Below are 22,517 nucleotides of genomic sequence, written 5' to 3' on the forward strand. Positions count from 1 at the left end.
GGTACACATTTTATTTAGAGACCAGCTGAAGCCCGCCTCCGGGTGCGGGATTTTCTCGCTGTGTTGAAGACCCATTGGTGTCCGTCGGCTGTTTTCTGCTCTTTGGTCGGGTTGTTGTCTCTGACACATTCCCCACTTCCATTCTCAATTTAATTAGAAAAAAAGTCCTTTATTCTATATTTATGCTCTCCATTTTTATGCAAAACCTTTTACATTTTGATTTTTCGGGTCATTGTTGAAGGTCGTACGGTGACGTATAGTTGTTTACACCTAGTGCATTTGGTTTCTGATGGAAATTTGTCCATTGGCAAACATACCAGATAATCTTTTTATATAGGTATTGGATATTTCACACCGTATTTTGATGGTCATGCAAAAGGATCGTAATCCTGCAAATCGTATGCATATTTTCTTATCTCAAAAGGGGGCAAGAGGGGTTCAATTAACAGGTCAATATTTTTTTATTTTGCTCAAATCAGATAATAGTAAATTTAAAATATTGAAAACCGATAACAGCATTTTAAATCATCTTAAATGAGAAAACAGTGAATTCAAAAATCAAAAACCAGTAAACAGGGGTATTTTTTTTTTCATAATAACAGTTCACAACAATGTCAATTTTAAGAAAACAGATAACAGCTAATTAGTCAATAACAGTTAACAGCACATATATCTTCAAAATAACAGTTAACAGCACATATATCTTCAAAATAACAGTTAACAAAAGTTTATAAAAGGCCAAAACACCTCAACAGAAAGATTTTGCACCCCCTCTCAAAAATCAAATAAAAAAAAAAACAGACTTAACTTAGCTCATATGAAATATCCACCAAATACATGCAAGGTATATTTTCTATTAATTATACAAATTTTCTACATCAATGATCTTGAATATTTGCCACTTTTAACTAAAATATAAAGGCACAGAACCAGGACATAGGTGCACAGAACCAGGACCATTTTTCTAATCACCAGCACATCGTCAGGACAATTTTGTTTGGCGAATTTGCACAACTTTTTCAATAAAAGATCGTTGTAATATTCCTCGCATGGTACTTAGGAAGTACAGAGAAAAATTTAGCAACAGAACGGTTGTTTTATTGCCGTTCTGGTACAATGTAAACAAACCCACCAGCACAGAATCAGGACCCACCAGCACCAGTCAGGACCGAATCACCAGCACAGAACGTTCTCTCGCAGGACAACCTTACCCACCGTGGAGATAACATCATCTATATATAGCGGAAAGTGAAGTTAAAGGACACTGCTTACTTCCTTTTATTCTTCCTAAGAAGTTCCTGTATGAATAAAGGAACAAGTCGGCAAGAGGATAATAATATTGATGATAGAACATTTGTTAATTTGATGATATTATACCAAAGACAAACTGTCAAATATTTAAAAAAAATCTTCAAAAGGATAGACCTTCTTTACAAGAAAATATTCACAATTGCTTATTGAAAATATGTGCATATAGTTTTTAAATATATGAAGATCAGGTGTAACTCAAAAGGATTATTGTATTGATAATATGTAATATTAGTTATTCTACACATGTCACTATAATAAATCATCTACTTACTTACTTACCTACATAGTGTGTATACAGGTGTTCAAAAAATGAGAAATTACAGCAAATTGTTGACAACTCTGTAAATAAGAACTTATGATAATAAAGTTGAGAATGGAAACGGGGAATGCGTCAAAGAGACAACAACCCGACCAAAGAGCAGAAAAACAGCCAAAGGCCACCAATGGGTCTTCAACACAGCGAGATCCCCAAGAGACCCCCTCGCCGATCCTATATCCCTGAATGGGATGAGGAATATTCCGAACTTTTAAAATTAATTGCTTCTAATTCTTTTGTAGTTCATATGCTGGTTACTTTTTCCCCTTTATTCTCGTTACTTTATTGCAACATAAACATACCTGTTGTCAGGTCATTAAAGATGGCATATTTTGGTATTAATATTGATTCACTCATAGGGTCTTTGCATCGGAAATAAACACATTTATCATAAAACCAGTTGTTGGCATGATACGGGTTATGATCTTCTCGTTTATTTTATGATAGTATGATACTAAACCCCTAACGGGAGGGATTGTGCTTGGTTTTCATATGATGAAGACATACTCTTTCAATCAGTTTAATTGAGGTCTGCTGGAGCTGGCATGTCAGTAACTGCTAGTAGTCCTTTGTTAATTTATGTCTCATTGTCATTTTGCTTAGTTTCTTTTGTTACCTATTCTGACATCGGACTCGGACTTCTTTTAAACTGAGTTTTACTGTGCGTATTGCTGTGTGTTTGTTTATTCAATATTGGCTAGAGTATAGGGGAGGGTTGAGATCTCACAAAACATGTTAAACCCCGCCGCATTTTTGCGCCTGTGTAAATCTTGTATGTTTTTAATTTTAGTTCATTTATATGTTTTGGAGTTTAGTGTGACGTCCACTTTCATTGAACTAGTACACATTTTTATTTAGGGGCCAGCTGAAGCCCGCCTCCGGGTGCGGGATTTTCTCGCTGTGTTGAAGACCCATTGGTGGCCTTCGGCTGTTTTCTGCTATTTGGTCGGGTTGTTGTCTCTTTGACACATTCCCCATTTCAATTCTCAATTTTATATCTGATTATAAAAAGGATAAATGTGTCCTGTGATTACAAGTAATTTCGAAATCTGCATCTTGATTGTATATGCTAAGCGGTGTAAGCAAAAACTTGTATATTCATCAAGTTGATGTTCAGTAAATCAATATATGTCGTCAAAAAATTACTGTATATTTGGTCTTTCAATCGCAAAAGCACACAACTTTTGCAACAACTTAGAATATAGTAGGAGGTTGTCGCATATAAGTCTGCTGGCAAAATGATTGCATCTTCTTTTATTCTTAAAATAATGAAATACATGATAATCACTACGGACTGAATACGAACTATATACATTTCGACGGATTAAGTTTTTACAAAATACCCATATTTTTATGACAATAAATCCTACAATGCATAAATTTGTTATCTATACTGTATCATCTTTAAACGATGACATCATTGGATATTTAGAGCGTGGAATATTTCTGTCCTTTGTAACGTCACTATTAGCATACGGATTAGTGTCCTGTTGAACTGTGCCTGTATTAGCATATGGATTTGTCTCTTTGTCTTTTTTTAAATTGTCGTAAACATTAGATCTTCTCGGGTTAAAATCCAACTGCTCAATTTCAGTAGCTGCACTTCCGGGTGGACTCGTTCTGAGATTTAAGTCATCGTAATTGTCATGATCACCTATTGCATCGTTCACAAATTTTTCATAATTAAACTCATCTTCGACATATGACGTGTTTATATACAAATCAACATGAGAAAATTTCTTTTTTCTTTCAGCTCTTTTTTTCTTGAAGTATCTATAAACGAGAAAGATAAATACACACATAGAATAAAACTTTTACCCATCAACAAGAATTGATCATTAAATATAGGGGCAAATTGCTCCTGTTTCTGTCGCAAGTTAGGAACATTTTCAGTTGTTGTATTTTTACGTATGTTACATTGTTTATCACTTTTATACAATTTGGTGTCGGTTACAGCTCTTTGACAATCTTTGTTATTCACTCAATAGACTTGGGAATAAAGCTTGGCCTCTGTTTCTAGATGATTACAGCAATTTCACGTTAAGATGTCTCAGTTATAACTTTTCTGCAAAAGTATACCACCAAGTGATCGGTTTTCCCTAGGGTATTAACTGTACCCCTCTTCCTGCACATTGTGTTAATTCCTTTAATGTTATGAATCCCAGTTTGTGATGAATATTCATAAAAACCTAACTGAACACCAATTGATATACATGTATATATATATTATTATTGAAATACCCTTTTTGTTAACAGTGCAGATTTATTTTAATAAACAAATGAAAGTTATACACCTAAACCCACTCTTACTCTTTTAATATCTGAAATCATTTCTCATTTGGAAAAGTCTTTCAATCTGCTAATACTTAAATTTACAGTGTATAAGCTTTCGTGCTTACTCCGGGATTTTTACAATATCAAATAAGATTGGGAATGAAACGGAGAATGCGTCAAAAAGACAACAACCCGACCAAAGAGCAGAAAACAGCCCAAGACCACCAATGGGTCTTCAACACACCGAGAAAATCCCGCACCCGGAGGCGGTCTTCAGCTGGCCCCTTAACTATAATATATACTAGTTCTGCTCATGGACGTCACACTAAACTCCGAAACATATAAATGAACCAAATTTAAAAAACACACAAGACTAACAAAGGCCAGAGGTTCCTGACTTGGAACAGGCGCAAAAATGCAGCTGGGTTAAACATGTTTTGTGAGATCTCAATCCTCCCCCTATACCTCTAGCCAATGTTGAATAAACAAACACACAGCAATACGCACAGTAAAATTCAGTGCAAAAGAAGTCCGAATCCGATGTTAGAATAGGTAACAGAAGAAACTAAGTAAAATGACAATAATCAACATAAATTAACAAAGGACTACTAGCAGTTACTGACATGCCAGCTCAAGACCTCAATTAAACTGATTGAAAGATTATGTATTCATCATATGAAAATCAAGCATAAATCCCTCCTGTTAGGGGTTCAGTATCATACTATCATAAAATATACGAGATTAACATAACCCGTATCATGCCAACAACTGGTTTTAGAATAAATGTGTTTATTTCCGATGCAAAGACCCTATGAGTGAATCAATATTAATACCAAAAAAATGCAATCTTTAATGACCTGACAACAGTATCGTTACGCATATGCCTTCTGGATAAGTCTGTTTAAAGTTTTGGTTAGCTTTTGAGGTGAATGACGAAATTTTGTGCTTTGTATAGAATATTACCATAAAAGATGGGATGTGAATACCTGAACTATAAGATGTCTGCACTCTGATTTATATTTACGAATGGTGTCCTTGTACCGATGATAAAATTTAATAAATGTTTTGACAAGTTTGTGATATCGAAAACCCTGGTGTAATAATTTTTCAGTAATACAGAGATTTCTTTCGTTAAAATCAAATACGTTGTTACATACATGAGCGAATCGAACAATTTGAGATATATAAACACCATAGGATGGTGCCAAGCTTTCCGTTAAAAATGTAGATATCAATTTCCAGGAAAGGGCAGTGTTCATTGTTAGTATTAGCTTTATTTTTAAAGTCAGTTCAGCAGGATAAATCTATTTAGTGTACATACTGAAGTCGTCATTATTGAGAGCCAATATATCATCCAAATTTCTAAAAGTATTATTAAATTTTTGTTTCAGATGTTCTTTCATTGGAATTCCGATAACTTGACGATATACGGACTCTCCACAGCGAACAAAATGTTATCGAGTAAAAATTCAAGTGCAGTTATCGTATCAAAGCAGGTCCAATTGACATAGTTCTTTTGTTTGTTGTTACTGAAAAATGATCTAAAAGAGTTTGAACATATATACTCGCATTCCGACTTTTGAAATGCCCATTTAATTGGGTATGTGAATTTTCTCTTAATGAGAATATGGGGTAAAGTGGTATGTAGGGTAGAAAAATCAAAACTTTGAACAGATTCGAAATCACCAATATGAGCATGCAATTTATCAAGTACTTCCAACGAATTTTTGACACTCCAAAAGTTATTAATTCCAATATTTTCAAAGGAATTATTTTAACAGTTTATTACCAGGTTTTTGATTGTACCAAGTGTACTAGTAAGTAGAATATAGACAGCTTAGTTGTGGAACAATGGCTTGAAGACGAAATAAATCTATATTTGTAAGGTGTTTTGTGCAGCTTCGGAAGCACATAGTTGGAACTTTCATCTTATTCGGTTCTGCTTGTAAAGAGGTAGCTAAAAGTTTGTTTGTTACAGATGTCATTTTCTAAAAATTGAGTCAGTTGGAATGTAGGTGAATTCGTGATTTCCTTTTGCAGAACCTCAATATAAAATTTACGTCAAACAATACTGATATTATTGGCGGCCTTATCAGCCGGGACAAAAACAAATTCCTTAGCGAGTTCTTTTAGCTTATGTTTGATACGATAAATATGGCTATTATGGTTGTTGTTAGGAGTGAAATGTTCTTTGAAATGTTTAATACGAATATCAACTATATTCATTACTGAATTAAAAAAAGAATCTAAGGAATTTTTGTCAGCTTTTTCTCGTTTTATTCATTTCACACAGTAAGTAAGTGAGTCGTTGATGATGTTACGACACTAATTCCAATTGATAATTGACGAAGGACGATATCTTCGTCCTTTACTAAGAAATTATTTCAACTCTCGGTCCTGGACAATGTTAAGGTCTCCTGTTATAACATGGGAACTGGGGTCATAAATGTTTTTTGAATTACTGCAATTTCATGACGTAGGTGTATTGTCTCTGATATAAACATCTTTACACACCTCGCTATAATTAAACACATATCTCCGGGTCGATTTTTTGTAACATAACAAATAAGAGGGAGCTCAGTATTTTCAAAATAACCAGGAATTTGTTCTTTTACGGAATGATCGTTAAGAATACCGGCAATATTTACAAAATCAAAACCTTTATTGACATATTTGATTTTAATGAAATGTTTTTTTTATGATCTTCAGGGCGATCAATTTTGGGAAACAGTTTAGAATAACAATTAAATAGTAATTAGGTCCGAAATATTTGTATTGTAAGTACGAATTTTTCTCTGATTGCGATTTGTTCTCCTAACCTCCTATACTCCTAAACATATAAACAAGTTATGAATGCTGTAAGATAACCTTTCACTGCAAATTGACAATTTTACAGATTTATAAAAAAATGTTTCAGAAAGACATTGTTAATTAAAACAAAAATTCAAATACAAATTTATTTCTTTTCGTTAAAGATATCCTTTGGTGCAAATTTTCAATTTTGGAATAAACTGGATCAATTTTATTCTATGGAAATATGAAAAGTTGCTGAAAAAGTTATTTAAATATGGGGATTTAATCTTTTTAAAATTCAAATTATTCCAGTAAGCTTTGACATCTTACCGCTTTTTACCCTGTGAGTGAAACAAAATGGGGGACAATCGCCCTACATCATACCATGGTAACCCTCATTCCCAAAGAGATAGGGCTCCTTAATTTGTTTCGTTGGCAGGGCCAAAGTGCGGGTTGTCTACTGGTATTCGAATATTAAACTGCATATTGCAAATGTTATCCGTTTTTGTACAATATTGCACCGAATGACATCTCTAACCAAAGATAATTGTTTTGAATTCGAAAAGCAATATATAGCTTTACTTCCCATATAATTTTGGTTTTGGATAAAAATGCTCCTCTTGTACATTTTTTGGATGAATACTCAAATTTTGTTACAATTGTGCAAATTGCAGTTGTGAGTCATCTTTAGGCATTGATAATTTGATCAATTGTTACACCAAATTACACCAAAACGTTACTTTACTAGTTCAAATCTTTGACACTATATATCAAAAAAAAAAGATTGAGTCTTAGAAAATTGCTCTGTGTGAAAATTATTCCGATATTGTAGTATTTAGAGGCAGACATCCACATTAGTAGATGAACTTTGAATTTGGCATGGGTTACAACAGAGATAGATACAAAAAGAAAAATAGCTGATCTGAAAAGAAAATGAAGTGTCGTGAGCCTCCGAGTGACCTGCTAGGGACCATTGGCAGTGGCTTATTTTCACGTTCCTCCTAGCGCAAAAACCTAGATCCGTCATGGGGAAAAGTATTATTCAGCCTACACAACGTGAATTACAAAGTATCATAACCTAGAAAAATAACCGATACATATAGTTTGTTTCGTGGTTAGCGTTTGATATCTAATCTAAACATCTCTAAATACACTACCGAAATTTACCCAACGGAACTTACTTTAAATAAATCTAACATAAACAGCACAGAGTAGTTGTACTTTTCTAGATTTATACATTTCAACTTCTAAAGGGAAACTCCATACAAAAATTTACGACAAAAGAGACGATTTTTCATTCCCTATTGTTAATTTTCCTTTTTTGGACGGCGATGTTCCTTTGGCTCCATCATACGGTGTTTATATATCCCAGCTCGTTCGTTATGCCCGTGTGTGTAGTGATGTCATCGATTTTAACGAAAGTGATCAATGTATCACTAGTAAATTATTAAGTGAGGGATTTCGTTACCATAAGTTACTTAAAACATTTACTAAATTCTTTCATAGATACAAAGATTTGATTAGTAAATGTGGCTGTACCTGTAGAAATCTTATTAAAAATGGTATTTCACATCCTAAATTTTACTGTAATATTGTACTAAAAGCGCGGAAATCACTATGTGATCCGTGTAAACTTATCGAACATTTAAACAAACTTATTAGTAAAGGTTATCTTATTAATGTTGTAATAAGATCTTTGAATATTGTTTTCATTGGCACTAACATCGATTTTGTCATCAACAAATTAAAACATAACTAAATTTCTTTTCGAATGGTTTTTTGGGATGTATATATACACATCCACGTTTTATTTTCTATTTAGAAATTGTTTTATCTATACATAACATCATACATATTAATTATAAAGTTAAATCCTTACTATCCTACTGTCTGTCTGTCGTTACTTTTATTTTGGCATTGCACAAGTCCTGTCTTCTTTGACTGTCCATGGCGTTAAAACACTAAATCCCTGCCTGGGATGTGTTTTAATTCATTTTAGTCTCTGATGCATGATTTTTATTATTAATTGTTTTTGGCTTTTAACTAGTTTTCAGTAATTGCGAGTACTCTCAAATCGTACTTTCGTGTTAATTTGACCTGTTGACACAACTTGTAATGCATTTCTGTTATTCAATGTTTACTTATTTTGTGTTATATCTCGTCTTACTATTTTAATATGTACCACCAAGTATTTAGTATGACGAAAAAAAAATCACTTCTGTACTCCTACTATGAATAACAAATTTATTTTGTAAAAAAATGTTTCTGTACTCCAATCAACAAAATTATTATATTTAAATTTACCTGTGTACGTTACTTTATTTAACGCCACTTTGTCCTAGGTTAAAGTTGTCTATTTGACATTGAAACATCTTTTTTATTTATATTGTGTCATAGATCAAACTTATTCGTTCAGTGTATATTTACTTGTTTTTGTGTATTGTCTTTTTGATCGAGTTAAGCCATTTCAATTGATATTTTATTTTGTGTCTTTTTATGTTGTAATGTTATACCACTGTTTCAGGTTAGGATGAAGGTTGGCGCCTGTTAAAACGTTTAAACCCGCTGCATTTTTATGCACCTGTCCTAAGTCAGGAGCCTGTTGTTCAGTGGTTGTCGTTTGTTGGTGTGGTTCATAAGTGTTTCTCGTTTCTCGTGTTTTATATAGATTAGACCGTTGGTTTTCCTGTTTGAATTGTTTTACACTAGTCTTTTGGGGGCCCTTTATAGCCTGCTGTTCGGTGTGAGCCAAGGCTCCGTGTTAAAGGCCGTACTTTGACCTATAATTGTTTACTTTTTACACATTGTGACTTGGATGGATAGTTGTCTCATTGGCACTCATACCATATCTTCTTATCTATATATATGGGTCTCTTCCCATTCAAAGCAATGCTTACCTAAATAGAAGAAAACCACCAATCGTTGCAATCAGCAGCACTATAAGTAACACAGCAACAACCACAGCTATTATCACTGTAATGAATTGATAATTAACCAGAATTAATTCAACACACACACACACGTACAACAAAAAATATTAGATATTTGCCTATCAACTTGGTTCTAAAAATGATCTCAGTTGGAATCGAATTTTTTCTCTGCACTGTTTTTTTCTCAGGTAAATAGTTTGTAAGTAAACTAAATCATGAAGTATAATTTATAAAACGTATTATGTATTATCATTAATCAAGGGAATATCCATATGAGACGAGATTATTTAGGTCGATCGAAAGTAATTCTTTGAAGTTATGTCATTTATGATGAGCGGTTACGAAACAGGCATGTCCAAATTTGTGTTAGACAAAGCATTTCTTATTAGGCAAGTGGTACATTTTTGCTTCATCACTCAGACCCTACCATATACAATAAATGATGTATTACACATAAATTATGTTGCAATAACTGTACTGGCTTATTTGCTTGTTTTCGAAACATCTTAAAACTTTGTGAAAAAATCGAAGTCTCTGGATTTTTTCATTAAAAATATAAAATATGAGAAGAAATGAATATTAGACTGCACTAAAAAAAATTTGATATAACAAGAATTTTTAGAGCTTTTACCAAAATTTGAGAATTAAGATTTGAAGAAAATATTGAGAAATAATGGGGTCTTGGCAAATCTTTCGAATGCATATGGTATGACAAATCCAGCGTGTTTACAACATATTAAGGTTAAAGTGTTAGAAGCCAATATTTTAAACTGCCATTCTTCGAATATGTGTTCTACAAATGTTCTACAAATGCTCTACAAATGTTCAATATAAAACATGTTATTGATTATTTATTTTTCTCTGTTCTTGATGACAATGTGTTTAGGTTACCGACTTGGGGTTTGCTGTATAGACCTTTCTGAGCAACGGACAGGCATGTATCTCCTTTTGAATTATATTTTCTTTTAAATGTGAAGTCTGTACAGCTGCTGGGGAACTGAAATGCTCGTGACTTTAAAGTGCACCGTATGCATTAGCTGACGAGCGTTTTTGTCATTACATGATTATAAATGATAAATTCTTACAGCATATGTTCAAATTATAAATTATATCAAAGACATAATGATACAATGGTCCTTTAATGTAGTAATTGTATTGTTTGTCTATGGTTAAATGAAATTCATTTTGATTAAGAATGCAACTCTTCCAGGAAATATCTGTCTTGCTGAATTTTGTCTGTTTTGTGTAGACCCATATGTGTTTGGTAGCTCTTTAAAGATTCTTATTTTCTCGTTCAAAACTTTCCTCGAGTACGTGTCGGCTACATTGTAATAGGTACTTCACGTTCATTTCAACAATTTGTTGGTTGAAGCAAAATATACGTTATAATATTGTGGTTTTTTTCAGATTTAAAATTTATATCTTGTTTACATTTAGAACTCGTTACCGGTACTGCATCTGATTATAAACAAAAATTATATGCATTTATCTTTTTTTTTTATCATTTCGATGCAATTTAGCGAAATCTAAATTGATTCAAATATAAAAAAAACACATCTGAAATACCGCCCAATTGCGGATACTTCGCCTTAACTGTTCCTCCACATTACAAATCATATCTATATTTCTAAATTTATTAAAGGGACACTAGTACTATATTACCGTCATTCGATGTGTTCGTTTTTTCTGTTACAGTGGGACTGCCCGTTTTATTCGGTTCCATTGTTGTTTCTGTTAACATTGTGCTTTCTGGTGTCGAACTAGATATTTTCATCGTTCTTGTCTCCATTGCTGTTGATATTATTTCAGTTGTTTTACTATCAGCTAACATTGGTGATGACTCTCTCGATGTTTTAGTAGTTTCCGTGGTGCTAAATGTCGAATGCGGAGTCGTTGAAAATGCTGACGCTGTTGATGGATCAGTAGATGTAGTGATCGTAAAAGTTGTAGCATCCGTGGTGCTAAATGTCGAGTGTGGAGACATTGTAATTGCTGACGCCGTTAATGGATCTGTAGATGAAGTGGTCGTATAAGTTGTAGCTTCCGATGTGCTAAATGTCGAATGCGGAGTCGTTGTAATTGCTGACGCCGTTGATGAATCAGAAGATGTAGTGGGCGTATAAGTTGTAGCATCCGTGGTGCTAAATGTCGAGTGTGAAGACGTTGTAATTGTTGCAGCCGTTGATAGATCGGTAGATGTAGTGGTCGTATAAGATGTAGCATCCGTAGTGCTAAATGTCGAGTGTGGAGACGTGGTAATTGCTGACGCCGTTGATGGATCTGTAGATGCAGTAGTCGTAAAAGTTGCCATTGGTGTTTCAGTAGAAGTATCCATTCTTGTTGTTAAGGCGTTTGTCAATATTCCTAAAGATTGATAGACGTTAGTTTTATTACTAGTAATACACAAAATCATGCCTTCAAGTCTTTAAATACAAATAAACAAAACAAACAGAGGAGGATTTAGGGGGCAACCACCCCCTCTTAATGGAGCTACATGTATGATGAATGTATAAACAAGTTCCTTTCCGAACGTTGCCTTGCTGGTGCCCCCTTTCAAAATCCTGTTTGCAAAACAACGCAATTAATGTTAGATTTCAGTCATCTACTTTCTGTATTTAAAACGACTTTGTTTAAATTTGCTAACCGTGGTTCAGATCAAGAGTAATACATTATAGTTAAATTGTATGAAAATTCAGCAAATTAATCAGGGGGATAATTTTAATGTTACCCAATGTTCGTAATTAAGCTTATATATATGCCTTTAGTTTCGTTGGTTATTACCCGTTCATCATACGCCAATATTTTTTATCTGCTATGATTTAATCGAAAAGGTTTTTTTTACCGCAATTGTTCGCCAATGGTCCCATTTTTCATGCATTTGTTAATTCTGAATAGAATCTGACTTTCCAATCGTTTTATCCTAAAGGTATCTGATAGATTAAATGCTAAATCAATATTTCATATGAACAAAGAAATAAGTGTTCAATCTTAGCAGTTTCACAAACACGAGTGTGGAGATTTACAGGATAAAGGATCCGTTTATTCAGTGAGCTCTTCCAACACCCAGCACGTGCAACATTTCCGAAACATTTGTCGTGTGATCCAAAAACTGCTCATTAATTGTTCATCAAGCCCTGCAAAGCTGACGCCTCTCATCCTCACCGCCGAGAGGGAAAAGTCAAAATAACTTTTTTTTTCTGCGTAAACAGATGGTTCGAATAGACAAAACGAAAACCCAAACAAACGCGTAATAAAATGGAATGTCATCTAGAGGTCAACGTGCAGTCATCAGCAATGAACAAGTGTCTCTATCTGAATAAATGCAGATGACACAAAAACCAAACACACAATAACAAGACAAAAACAAATGAAAACAACACAATTGCATGCGTGCGAAGCGCTTTCCTGGATTTACCTTCATTAGGAAAGCTCAGAGCCAAACATTTGAAAGCAAAGGTTGTAAAGCATCGAAACTGTTGAAGAGCTTTATGACCAAAATGGTTTTCTGGATTTACCTTCATCAGGAACGCTCAAAGCCGTTCATTTAATCCAATGATGTAAAGAACCGAAACAGTCGAAGAGCTTTATGACCAAAAAGGACATAAAAATAATGGCCAAATCCATCTAAGGTCAGCTTTGTGACAGGACATCAGACATGTGTATAACATACTCCTAGCTCTAAATTGTTCCGGAATCTGGACAAGTTGTGAATATATTTTAAAGAGCATAAGAATTATTAAAGATCCGCCGTTTACACAAGTTTTACAGAAGAAAAAAAAAACAAATGCGTTATTGTAACATGCAATACAAACAAAAACAACTATTCAAATGACGATCTTCCGGATTTGGAACTAACATAACTATCACGCATCATAGTCACGAACAGTTTTATCAAACAATGTGCTATCAATATAAGTATACCAGCAGAAAGTTAATGAAGAAAACATTAAATTCGAAAAACTTACACATGATTTTACAACAGCAGCCCTTCACAAATTTTATGTTATACCTCAAATACTCTGATGGTTAGAAAAATTCTACAGTAACTTTTAATCATAAATTTAGCAGAAATTAATGGAACTTTACAAGGTACGGTTAATTTAAAGAAATGAGATTGAATCGGGTCAGATCAAAATTACGACTGTCAAAGTTTGTCCATTGCCAACTTCAATGAAAAGAACAAAATTATAACAACATGAGTGAATATTTTAAGCGAGCTGATTCTGAAAGAGTTACGAGTGAAGAGGAATAGATTGAAATTATAGCAATATTGATTTAACATACTATTATATAGATTTACCGTGCAATATTATATAAATAACACATAGCTGAGAGGGTGATAGAGCACATTTTACCCCGAGAAAACATTTTCAACTGAGGCGAAGTCAAGGTTGACAATGTCTTTTCGATGGGTAACAATCTGCTCTATCACCCTCTCAGATATGTGTTATTTGATTTATTATACTGAATGTTCTGTTATTACTGTCTATTAAGGTGGATTATCGGTATATATTTCCTCAGATAGAATTTTCTTATACTTTGCCAAACGAAGATTTTACTATGATTTTTAAAAAAAATAATAAAAAGTATGGGTCACCGTGCTATTTTTCAAGCTACAAGTCGTGAAAAAGTGCCCAAATTTGCATAGATTGTTCATAAAAAACACATTTGAGATAGATTTTTGAAATAAATTATGAGAAAATAGGTTTTTTTAATGTGCTTTAAGAAAATAAAAAGAAAAAATGGTGTCACTGAACTTGTTTTCTTGCTACAGGCAAAAAAATGAAAATTTCATTATCATTCCAGTATAAAAATTTTACTATAAGAGTTATCTCCCCTTAAACGGCCAAATAAAAAAATTGATTCTAATAAACACAAATATTGGTATTTATTCAAACATTTTAGATAAAGCAATAAATCACTTATTTTTCTTTATACAAATAAACAGTCTTACACATAAATTGCAAATCTGTCTCAAAATTTGCAGATTTAGGCAAAAAACTAGACCGATTGTGTACTGCTATTGTACAATCCAAGATGGCGGTATACAGTGAATCTACCTTAAATTTCAAATTCAAAGTAATAAACTACGACGTCTTTTTATGGAACGCCACAGCTGTCTTATGTGGAACTTTGATACTACTTTATGTTGTTTTATTATTACTTGATGATATTTTGTCTTTACTTAATATGGTTTTGACATTACGTAATGATGTTTTGATATAACTCAATATGGAATAGTCATTACTTAATGATATTTCAATATTACACGATATGGTTTCGTAATGACTTGATATAGTTTTGTCATTACTCAATATGGTTTTGTCATTACTCGATGTGGTTTCGCCATTATTTAATGTGGTTGTGTCATTAGTCAATGTGGTTTTAACATTACTTGATGTGAATGTGACTTAACGTTATGTAGTTGTTTCATTACATGATGTGGTTTTGTTATTTTGTAATGATGATTTGCCTATTCTTTATATGGTTTTTACATTACGTAATGATGTTTCAAAATTTGAAGATTTTACACTACATGATGTGTTTGTTTCATTATTTGATGTGATCCTGTCATTCTTTGGTGTGGTTATCCCATTACTTGATGAGGTAAAATCACGTGACCAATTCGGAAAACCCTGTTCTATTTTTAGATAGATTTCCATGTTGTATGTGCCTTGGATGAGTGTGGCCATCCATCGAATTAGAGTTTGGGTTACTGTTTGAGTTAAACTTTGAGTTAGTCTTCGATTTCGAATTCAAGTTATTATTAGAATTAAAGTTTTAGTTACCATTGAGTTTCGAGTTGGACTTCGAGTTTGAGTCACATTTAAAGGTAGAGTTCTAGTTACAACAATGACTTTGAGTCACTTTTTGAGGTAGAGTTTGAGTAAGATTCGAATTTAAGTCTCATTTAGATTAATTAAGATTATGAGTTGAAATTCGAGCTATCTTATATGAGTTCGTAATTAAATTTTCTATCGCGGAACAAGGACTTTTGCTCGGGCTTCCGAAAAGAGGGCTCCGGCCGGGGTATGCGTACAAAAGATAAACAATGTTACAGTATACAAAACGCAACATAGAAGTTGAAATAAAGCTAGATGTGGTGTGATTGACAATGAGACAACTATCCACCAGAGTTTAAATGCAGTGGATGTAAGAAATCATATATAGGCAACCGTACAGCCTTCAACACACCGTATAGTCAGCTACAAAAGGCCACCATGCACCATGTGAAAAAATCAAACGAAAAAACAAACGGTCTTATTTATAAATAAAGAATCTACAAAAAAAAAAAAAAAAATGACACACATTTATACAACGACAACAATTGAACTTCATGCTCCTGAATTGGGGCAGGTACATAAAGAAAGTGCACGTGGCCGAGTTTAACATGTATGTGAGCGCTAAATCCTAACCTTACATCGGACTGTTACAGTTGTGTAACAGCACAACACGAGAAAAAAATGTAACCTAGACAACGTGATGCCCCTGCACTCAACTCATTTAACCGCTTATACCCCAAAAATGACAAAAAAAAGTTCAATTATCTCCCAAAAAATTACAAAGTTCAACTATCTCCCAAAAAAGCAAATATTAGTAAACATTAAACCCTGACCACATGCACACCTTCAATATATGTACAAAAAGCCAGTAAAGAGAAAACTTCCTAGTATTCAAACTGTAGGAGGAGTTATGCGGAATAACTATATACCCATAATGGGACGGACAGACGGACCGACGGACGGACGGACGGACGGGGGTAAAACAATATGCCCCCAACTTTCAGTTGCGGTGGCATACAAAACAGTTTCATTTGGCTGATTCAATAGATCGGTATGACTGGGTAATATAAATCCATCGGGGTGATCTCGGATGCGTCAGAAAGGCACCCGTCGTGTTATTCGAGAAAGTACAAACCCAGTGATTTAGTTTTATTTGGTAGTTTACATTCAAGGAAAAGATGACGGTATTATGGTTACGACCACTGGAACATGTCCGTCGTCACATGTGAAACAGATATTCCAAAAAGTTTATTTTTCAATTAGTGCGAGGTAGATCAGGGAATTCAATTGATTACAAATAAAAGATTGATATTCGTATAAGTTCAAATGATCATTTACGCTAAAAAAAAATTCGGAGAATTCTATTTTATAGTATTGATGCTTTGTCGCTTAGTCCGAGCCCCCATCACTTTAGTGTGAGTTGATTTGAAGTGTTTCATTTGTTAACAATAAAGTTCAAGTCTGTTGATTTGTGTCGAGCCTGCGACATCAATGTAGCGGCAGTGAAACACAACAAACCTATATTTCGTCGTCGATAGTGGCGTCGGCGTCTCCATCTCCATTTTTTTAATTTCTATTGAGTTTAACCTTTCATTATACATGTTACTAAACATGTATGCCATCATAAATTTGTACTTTTAGAATATCATACTGTATTTGTTTACCTCGACTATTGTATCTGTATTTATATTGTATGTTTCTCTGTAAACTTGTATTTAGTTTTTAGAGAATAAAGTATCTATGTATCTATCTATAGATCGTTAGGTTTCTAGTTACATTTTTCATTTCGGGACCTTTTATAGCTTACTATAGGGTATGGGTTTTGCTCATTGTTGAAAACCATACAGTTTTGTTTTAGTTAAATAAAACCGAATTAAACTGTTTTGACATGATAAATTTGTAAACCTCCATGAAGTGTTTTAAAACTTGTATAGGAGTTATTCCTCAATTTCAAGAAAAAGCATCTACAGAAAAAAATTGTTTTTTTTAATTTTGTTTTTACCGATAAATGTATAGATAAATGTACAGCCGATCAACATGAAGCTTTTACACTTACAGCAGCAATATCAGGCGAGACACATGGTTCCGTGGAATATTTTACAAATTTATTAGGATAAAAACAACAGGACCAAGTGGTTTGGGGATATCCCAATTATGTCCGAAATACTGTAAACTTTTGAATACTTTTTTTCTTATTATTGTCTGCCGTTCCCCATTTTAATACCAAATTACTCTGAACAACCACTCGAACTTTAATATGAACTTTAACTCAATGGATAGCGATACAGCACATTAAACAAACGATATATTGAAATCTGTTTAAAAATAGAACATATTTTTTTCCGAATTGGTCACGTGGTTTTACCTCATCAAGTAATGGAATAACCACACCAAAGAATGACAGGACCACATCAAATAATGAAACAAACACATCATGTAGTGTAAAATCGTCAAATTTTGAAACATCATTGCGTAATGTTAAAACCATATAAAGAATAGGCAAATCATCATTACGAAATAACAAAGCCACATTATGTAATGAAACAACTACGTAACGTTAAGTCACATTCACATCAAGTAATGTTAAAATCACATTGACTAATGACACAACCACATTAAATAATGGTGAAACCACATCGAGTAATGACACAACCATATTGAGTAATGACAAAACTATATCAAGTCAATACGAAACCATATCGTGTAATATCGAAATATCATTAAGTAATGACTATTCCATATTGAGTTATATCAAAACATCATTATGTAATGTCAAAACCATATCAAGTAAAGACAAAATATCATCAAGTAATAATAAAACAACATAAAGTAATATCAGAGTTCCACATAAGACAGCTGTGGCATCAAGCGTCTCCGTGAAGGGTAATAGAGTATTTATCATAGGATAGAGTAAATTGTCTCCTTCGTATTAACCAATCAAAATCTGGCATTTTGACATGAAGTATAATACAGTGTTTATCAGATAAACTCGTTGATTTTGATTTGTAATGATTGTGTATTGTCCTCTATGTGTCAATGTTTATTGTCAAAATTGACCTTAAATGGATTTGGCTATTATTTTAAAACTCTTTTTGATCAAATAATAGAACAGAAAGGACGTGGGTATATAGCTCTTCAGCTGTTTCGGTTTTTGTACCGGCATCCTTGGCTTTCAAATAATCGGCTTTGAGCGTTTCTAATGAAGGTAACTCGGGAGACGGATTTTTAAAAAGTGGTTCAAACTTGTTTCCGAATTCCATATTTGACTACTATATAAATTATACTATTATATCGACAATGTTATAATTTTCAATAATAACTACTGTTTAAACTAAATCCTTACTAAAAGTGGTTCGGACACAGGAAATATATTAAGTGTTGGTTTCATTTTTTTTAACATTGAACGTAAAGAAATGGCAATGCATAAATTAATCTTTCAGTTACACACTAATGCAACATTTACCAAATTTCAATTTTCTTTTTTTTTTTGATAAGGCACCGACCATTCGTGTTTTGTTTGTATTGTTTTTATTTGTTTTTTGTCCTTGTTTCAGGGAGGGGAGCTCAGTACAATACAAAACAATATTATGATGCCCTAAAGGAGCAGAGTGGTTACAAGTATAACTACAGTGTTCAAATGATTATTATGAAAATAAGGAGATATGGTATGATTGACAATGAGATAACTATCCACCAAAGTTCAAATTATCATTTTTGTTATCGGGGAACAATAATAAACTAACAATACAAAGATATGAAAAGGGAGACAACAAACACAGTGTGACCGGCAGTGCAGATAGAATTTTGTTTCTGTAAAATGTTGGAGGACCTGGAGCGCTACGCATATCTTACTTACTAACTTGATTGGCTCTTCTGGTCTTTATAACAATATTGAACGATTATATTACCAAGGATTTGTATACAAGGATTTTGGAAAACTCTCCACCTGAGACCAAATAACGTAGAAGTTAGCAACTATAGGTCACTGTACGTCCTTTTAAAATGAGCAAAACCAATACTAGTAAAGATATAAAAGCTATAAAAGAACCCGAAATGACAAAATTTTCAATGTAAAACAATTCAAATGAGAAAACTAACGGCCTGATTTATGTACAAAATAATAAACGAATTACAAATATGATATACAACAACAACCGACAACCACTGATTTTCAGACTCCTGGTTTTGGACAAGCCCATACATAATGTGGTAGGGTTAAACCTTGCGGGCCCCCTATCCTCCCCCTAACCTTGGAATGTGTCGTTATGTTCAGCACAAAAAAAGAACAAACTATAAACATCAGTTGAAAATGGCTTGTCTCGTCAAATCGGAACAAAGCACAACACAATTACCGGTAACAAAAACACTTAAGACACAAAGTACAGATCTGAGAGTATTCGCATGTATTGAAAGATAATAAAGCCAATAACAACTAATAAAATAATAATGAGCTGCGCCATGAGTGCATGATACGCCCGTCGCCTTTTCAACGAGTAAAGTTCCATAACTCCTCAACGTCATATCAGAAATTTTAAAAGACACTAAAGGGAGCTTATTTTGATAGAAATAAACAATTCACCAAAGTTTCATAAAAATTGGTTAAAGCATTTTTGAGTTATTGTCCGACATGTTGACGACGGACGGGCAGACGGACGGACAAAGGTATATCATAAACGGGCTTATAAAAATCATGTACCTTAGACTTGAATATCAATCAATGCACATCCAACATCAAATGGATTTATTGTCAAGACGTCATTAATAGTCAGAAAAGTACATGCCCTTGTGCAATACCAAAAGATAAGTATTGACATGATGTAGGACCTTTAGTGTTTATAACTGTACAGGGATACCTATTGAGTTATTTTCACAGTTCTTAGTATATTTCAGGCATTGATTAAAAATCAGTGTACTGATTTTGCTATTAAATTGTTTTTTACTGTAAAAATGAGTATTGAACGCATAGCTATGTTTTGTACATAAAAAATGTCGTTGGTTTTCTCGTTTAAATTGTTTTACCTTTTTGTAATGTCGGGGCATTTTATAGCTTACGGTTTTACTCATTGTTAAAGGCCGATAGTTGCTTATATCTGCTTATATCTTCGTCATTTGACTTCTGTTAGACAGTTGTCTCATTGGCAATCATATCACATCTTCTTATTTTTACTAAAAACAAAACAAAAAACAAGAAAGTAAACAGCAACAAACAGACGAATTATTACTCCATTGAATAGAGCTAAACTTCCGTAGAATGGAACACAGCAACATGATAAATACATTGTTTGTAAACCTTATTTTTGTAAATTTGGTATGCTCAAAGAGGTACAGGTTCGAAACTGGCGGTAGTGACATACATTTAAAAAAACAATTTACTTCGAGTATTTGAAAGATGTTATAGTGTTGGATGATTTTCTTCTGTAGACATTTTGAAAAAACTTACAAAACACATATAGATAATAATCAAACAAAAAACATTTGGATTTTACTTTAGCCTTGTGGAGAAGATACATATCAAATTCCCATTTCTGTGTGTACTGATACAGATTCCATTCCAAGCGTAACCGCACAATTTATACTAATATATTTTTGTAGATGAATTATCTTTTCTTTATATAAAGAACTTCCTGTATCACATAATACATGTGTTATATAAACTCAGTATTTAAGTAAGCAGTCTGGTACAAGCTTCAAATATTTGCTACTGGGTGTACAACAATAATTAATTCCAACTCTCATCATGTTACCAACTCATTCAGTGGCAAGTTAACTTAAGGTGGTATCTATAAGGAGTATATATTTGCATACATTTGTTTTGTGATCATTAGACTAATCTCAACATTGAGGCTTACCTGCATATTGACCAAGTATCGTCATAAGATACAGCCTCATCACGCACCAGTATCGTTTACAATAGGGAAGTAGGGGAGATGGTCGCAAAGCAGGAAGACAACTCAAACCCGGATAAAAAATAATTTCTTCACAAATAAAAGGTGATATTTAGATATTTAAAAATAAAATAATGACTTCAAGATTTACTCAGGTAGAAAAGGTTAAATCAATATATTTTAGAAAACCCGTTTTGAAAAAGAATTATATTTTTATTATTTATTGATATAAAGCATAGCTGGTGCATTGGTGGAAAATTATTATTGATAAACAGTTCAAAAGAGAATTTACAATTAATTATTTCAAAAGCAATGGGCTACCGACTCACTAATTCAGTACAAATTCACATACTGCCAATCATTTATTACAGGTCTTCAGGAAACCTGTTAGGGTGGCTTTTTTTTTTATCCCCAAACCTTAGTATCAAACTAACATCTCGAGCTTCCTGTAGTAGCAAGGTTATTTAACCGTGTTTGATGTTCGTTGTTGTTTGACTTGTACCTGCATGGGGAGTCTTGTGTTGGGGATGATATTATAGAACAAGAATGTGTCCATAGTACACGGATGCCCCAGTATGTTCAATGGACCGTGAAATTGGGGTCAACACTCTAATTTGGCATTAAAATTAGAAAGATCATATCATATGGAACATGTGTACTAAGTTTCAAGTTGATTGGACTTCAACTTCATCAAAAACTACCTTGACCAAAAACTTTAACTTGAAGCGGGATGAACGGACGGACGGACGGACGAACGAACGGACAAACGGACGAACAGACTGAAAAACATAATGCCCCTCTACTATCGTAGATGAGGCAGAAAAACATAGGATATGGGGTATCCATCCATGACACAAAATCAGAACATGCACATTAAAAACACACAAAAAGCAAAGGAACGGCGCTGTTATTGCTGTTTTTCATCTCAAAGTCATAATGACGCCTTCATTAACACGGAGCAAAAAATACTCTCACCTCACTTTAAGTTTAAGACGGACGCTATAGCACCGGCTTGAGCGGAGTTCTTTGCAAAAATAACTAGGATGGACTTTGTAAGATGTGATACCACCAAATCGGGCCCGGTCAAAAAGAACATACTGGACAGTAGTACATATTTAAAACAAACTGGTTCCTACGCATAGTTGTAAATATCATACTATATAGAATATATTTCGGTAATTTAGGTATCAAATGAAATGTGAAGGACTGGTGATCCTTATAAAAC

At 33.4% G+C, this 22,517-nt stretch overlaps 1 protein-coding gene across 1 annotated transcript; it reads right to left on the reverse strand.

Annotated features, from left to right (window-relative positions):
- Window positions 1-608: 608 nt before the first annotated feature.
- On the reverse strand, window positions 609-21,401 carry LOC127707636 (uncharacterized). Its single transcript, XM_052212273.1, has 4 exons — window positions 21,257-21,401; window positions 11,287-11,988; window positions 9,592-9,667; window positions 609-3,400 (listed from the first exon to the last, which is right to left on the reverse strand). Exons 1-4 carry the CDS (start codon window positions 21,294-21,296, stop codon window positions 3,016-3,018), a joined length of 1,203 nt encoding a protein of 400 aa, XP_052068233.1. The 5' UTR covers window positions 21,297-21,401; the 3' UTR covers window positions 609-3,015.
- Window positions 21,402-22,517: the final 1,116 nt, after the last annotated feature.

Source organism: Mytilus californianus, unplaced genomic scaffold (genome assembly GCF_021869535.1).
Source record: "Mytilus californianus isolate M0D057914Y unplaced genomic scaffold, xbMytCali1.0.p SCAF_7, whole genome shotgun sequence".
Lineage (NCBI taxonomy): Eukaryota > Metazoa > Mollusca > Bivalvia > Mytilida > Mytilidae > Mytilus > Mytilus californianus.

What these genes read in the sequence shown, in the direction of transcription:
- LOC127707636 (XM_052212273.1), bottom strand. Translation starts at nt 21,296, where the DNA reads ATGAGGCTGTATCTTATGACGATACTTGGTCAATATGCAG. An exon ending in AACGAACACATCGAATGACG is followed by an intron (nt 9,668 to 11,286) that starts GTAATATAGTAC and finishes AATTCATTACAG; the next exon opens with TGATAATAGCTGTGGTTGTT. An exon ending in GGTGGTTTTCTTCTATTTAG is followed by an intron (nt 3,401 to 9,591) that starts GTAAGCATTGCT and finishes TCTCGTTTATAG; the next exon opens with ATACTTCAAGAAAAAAAGAG.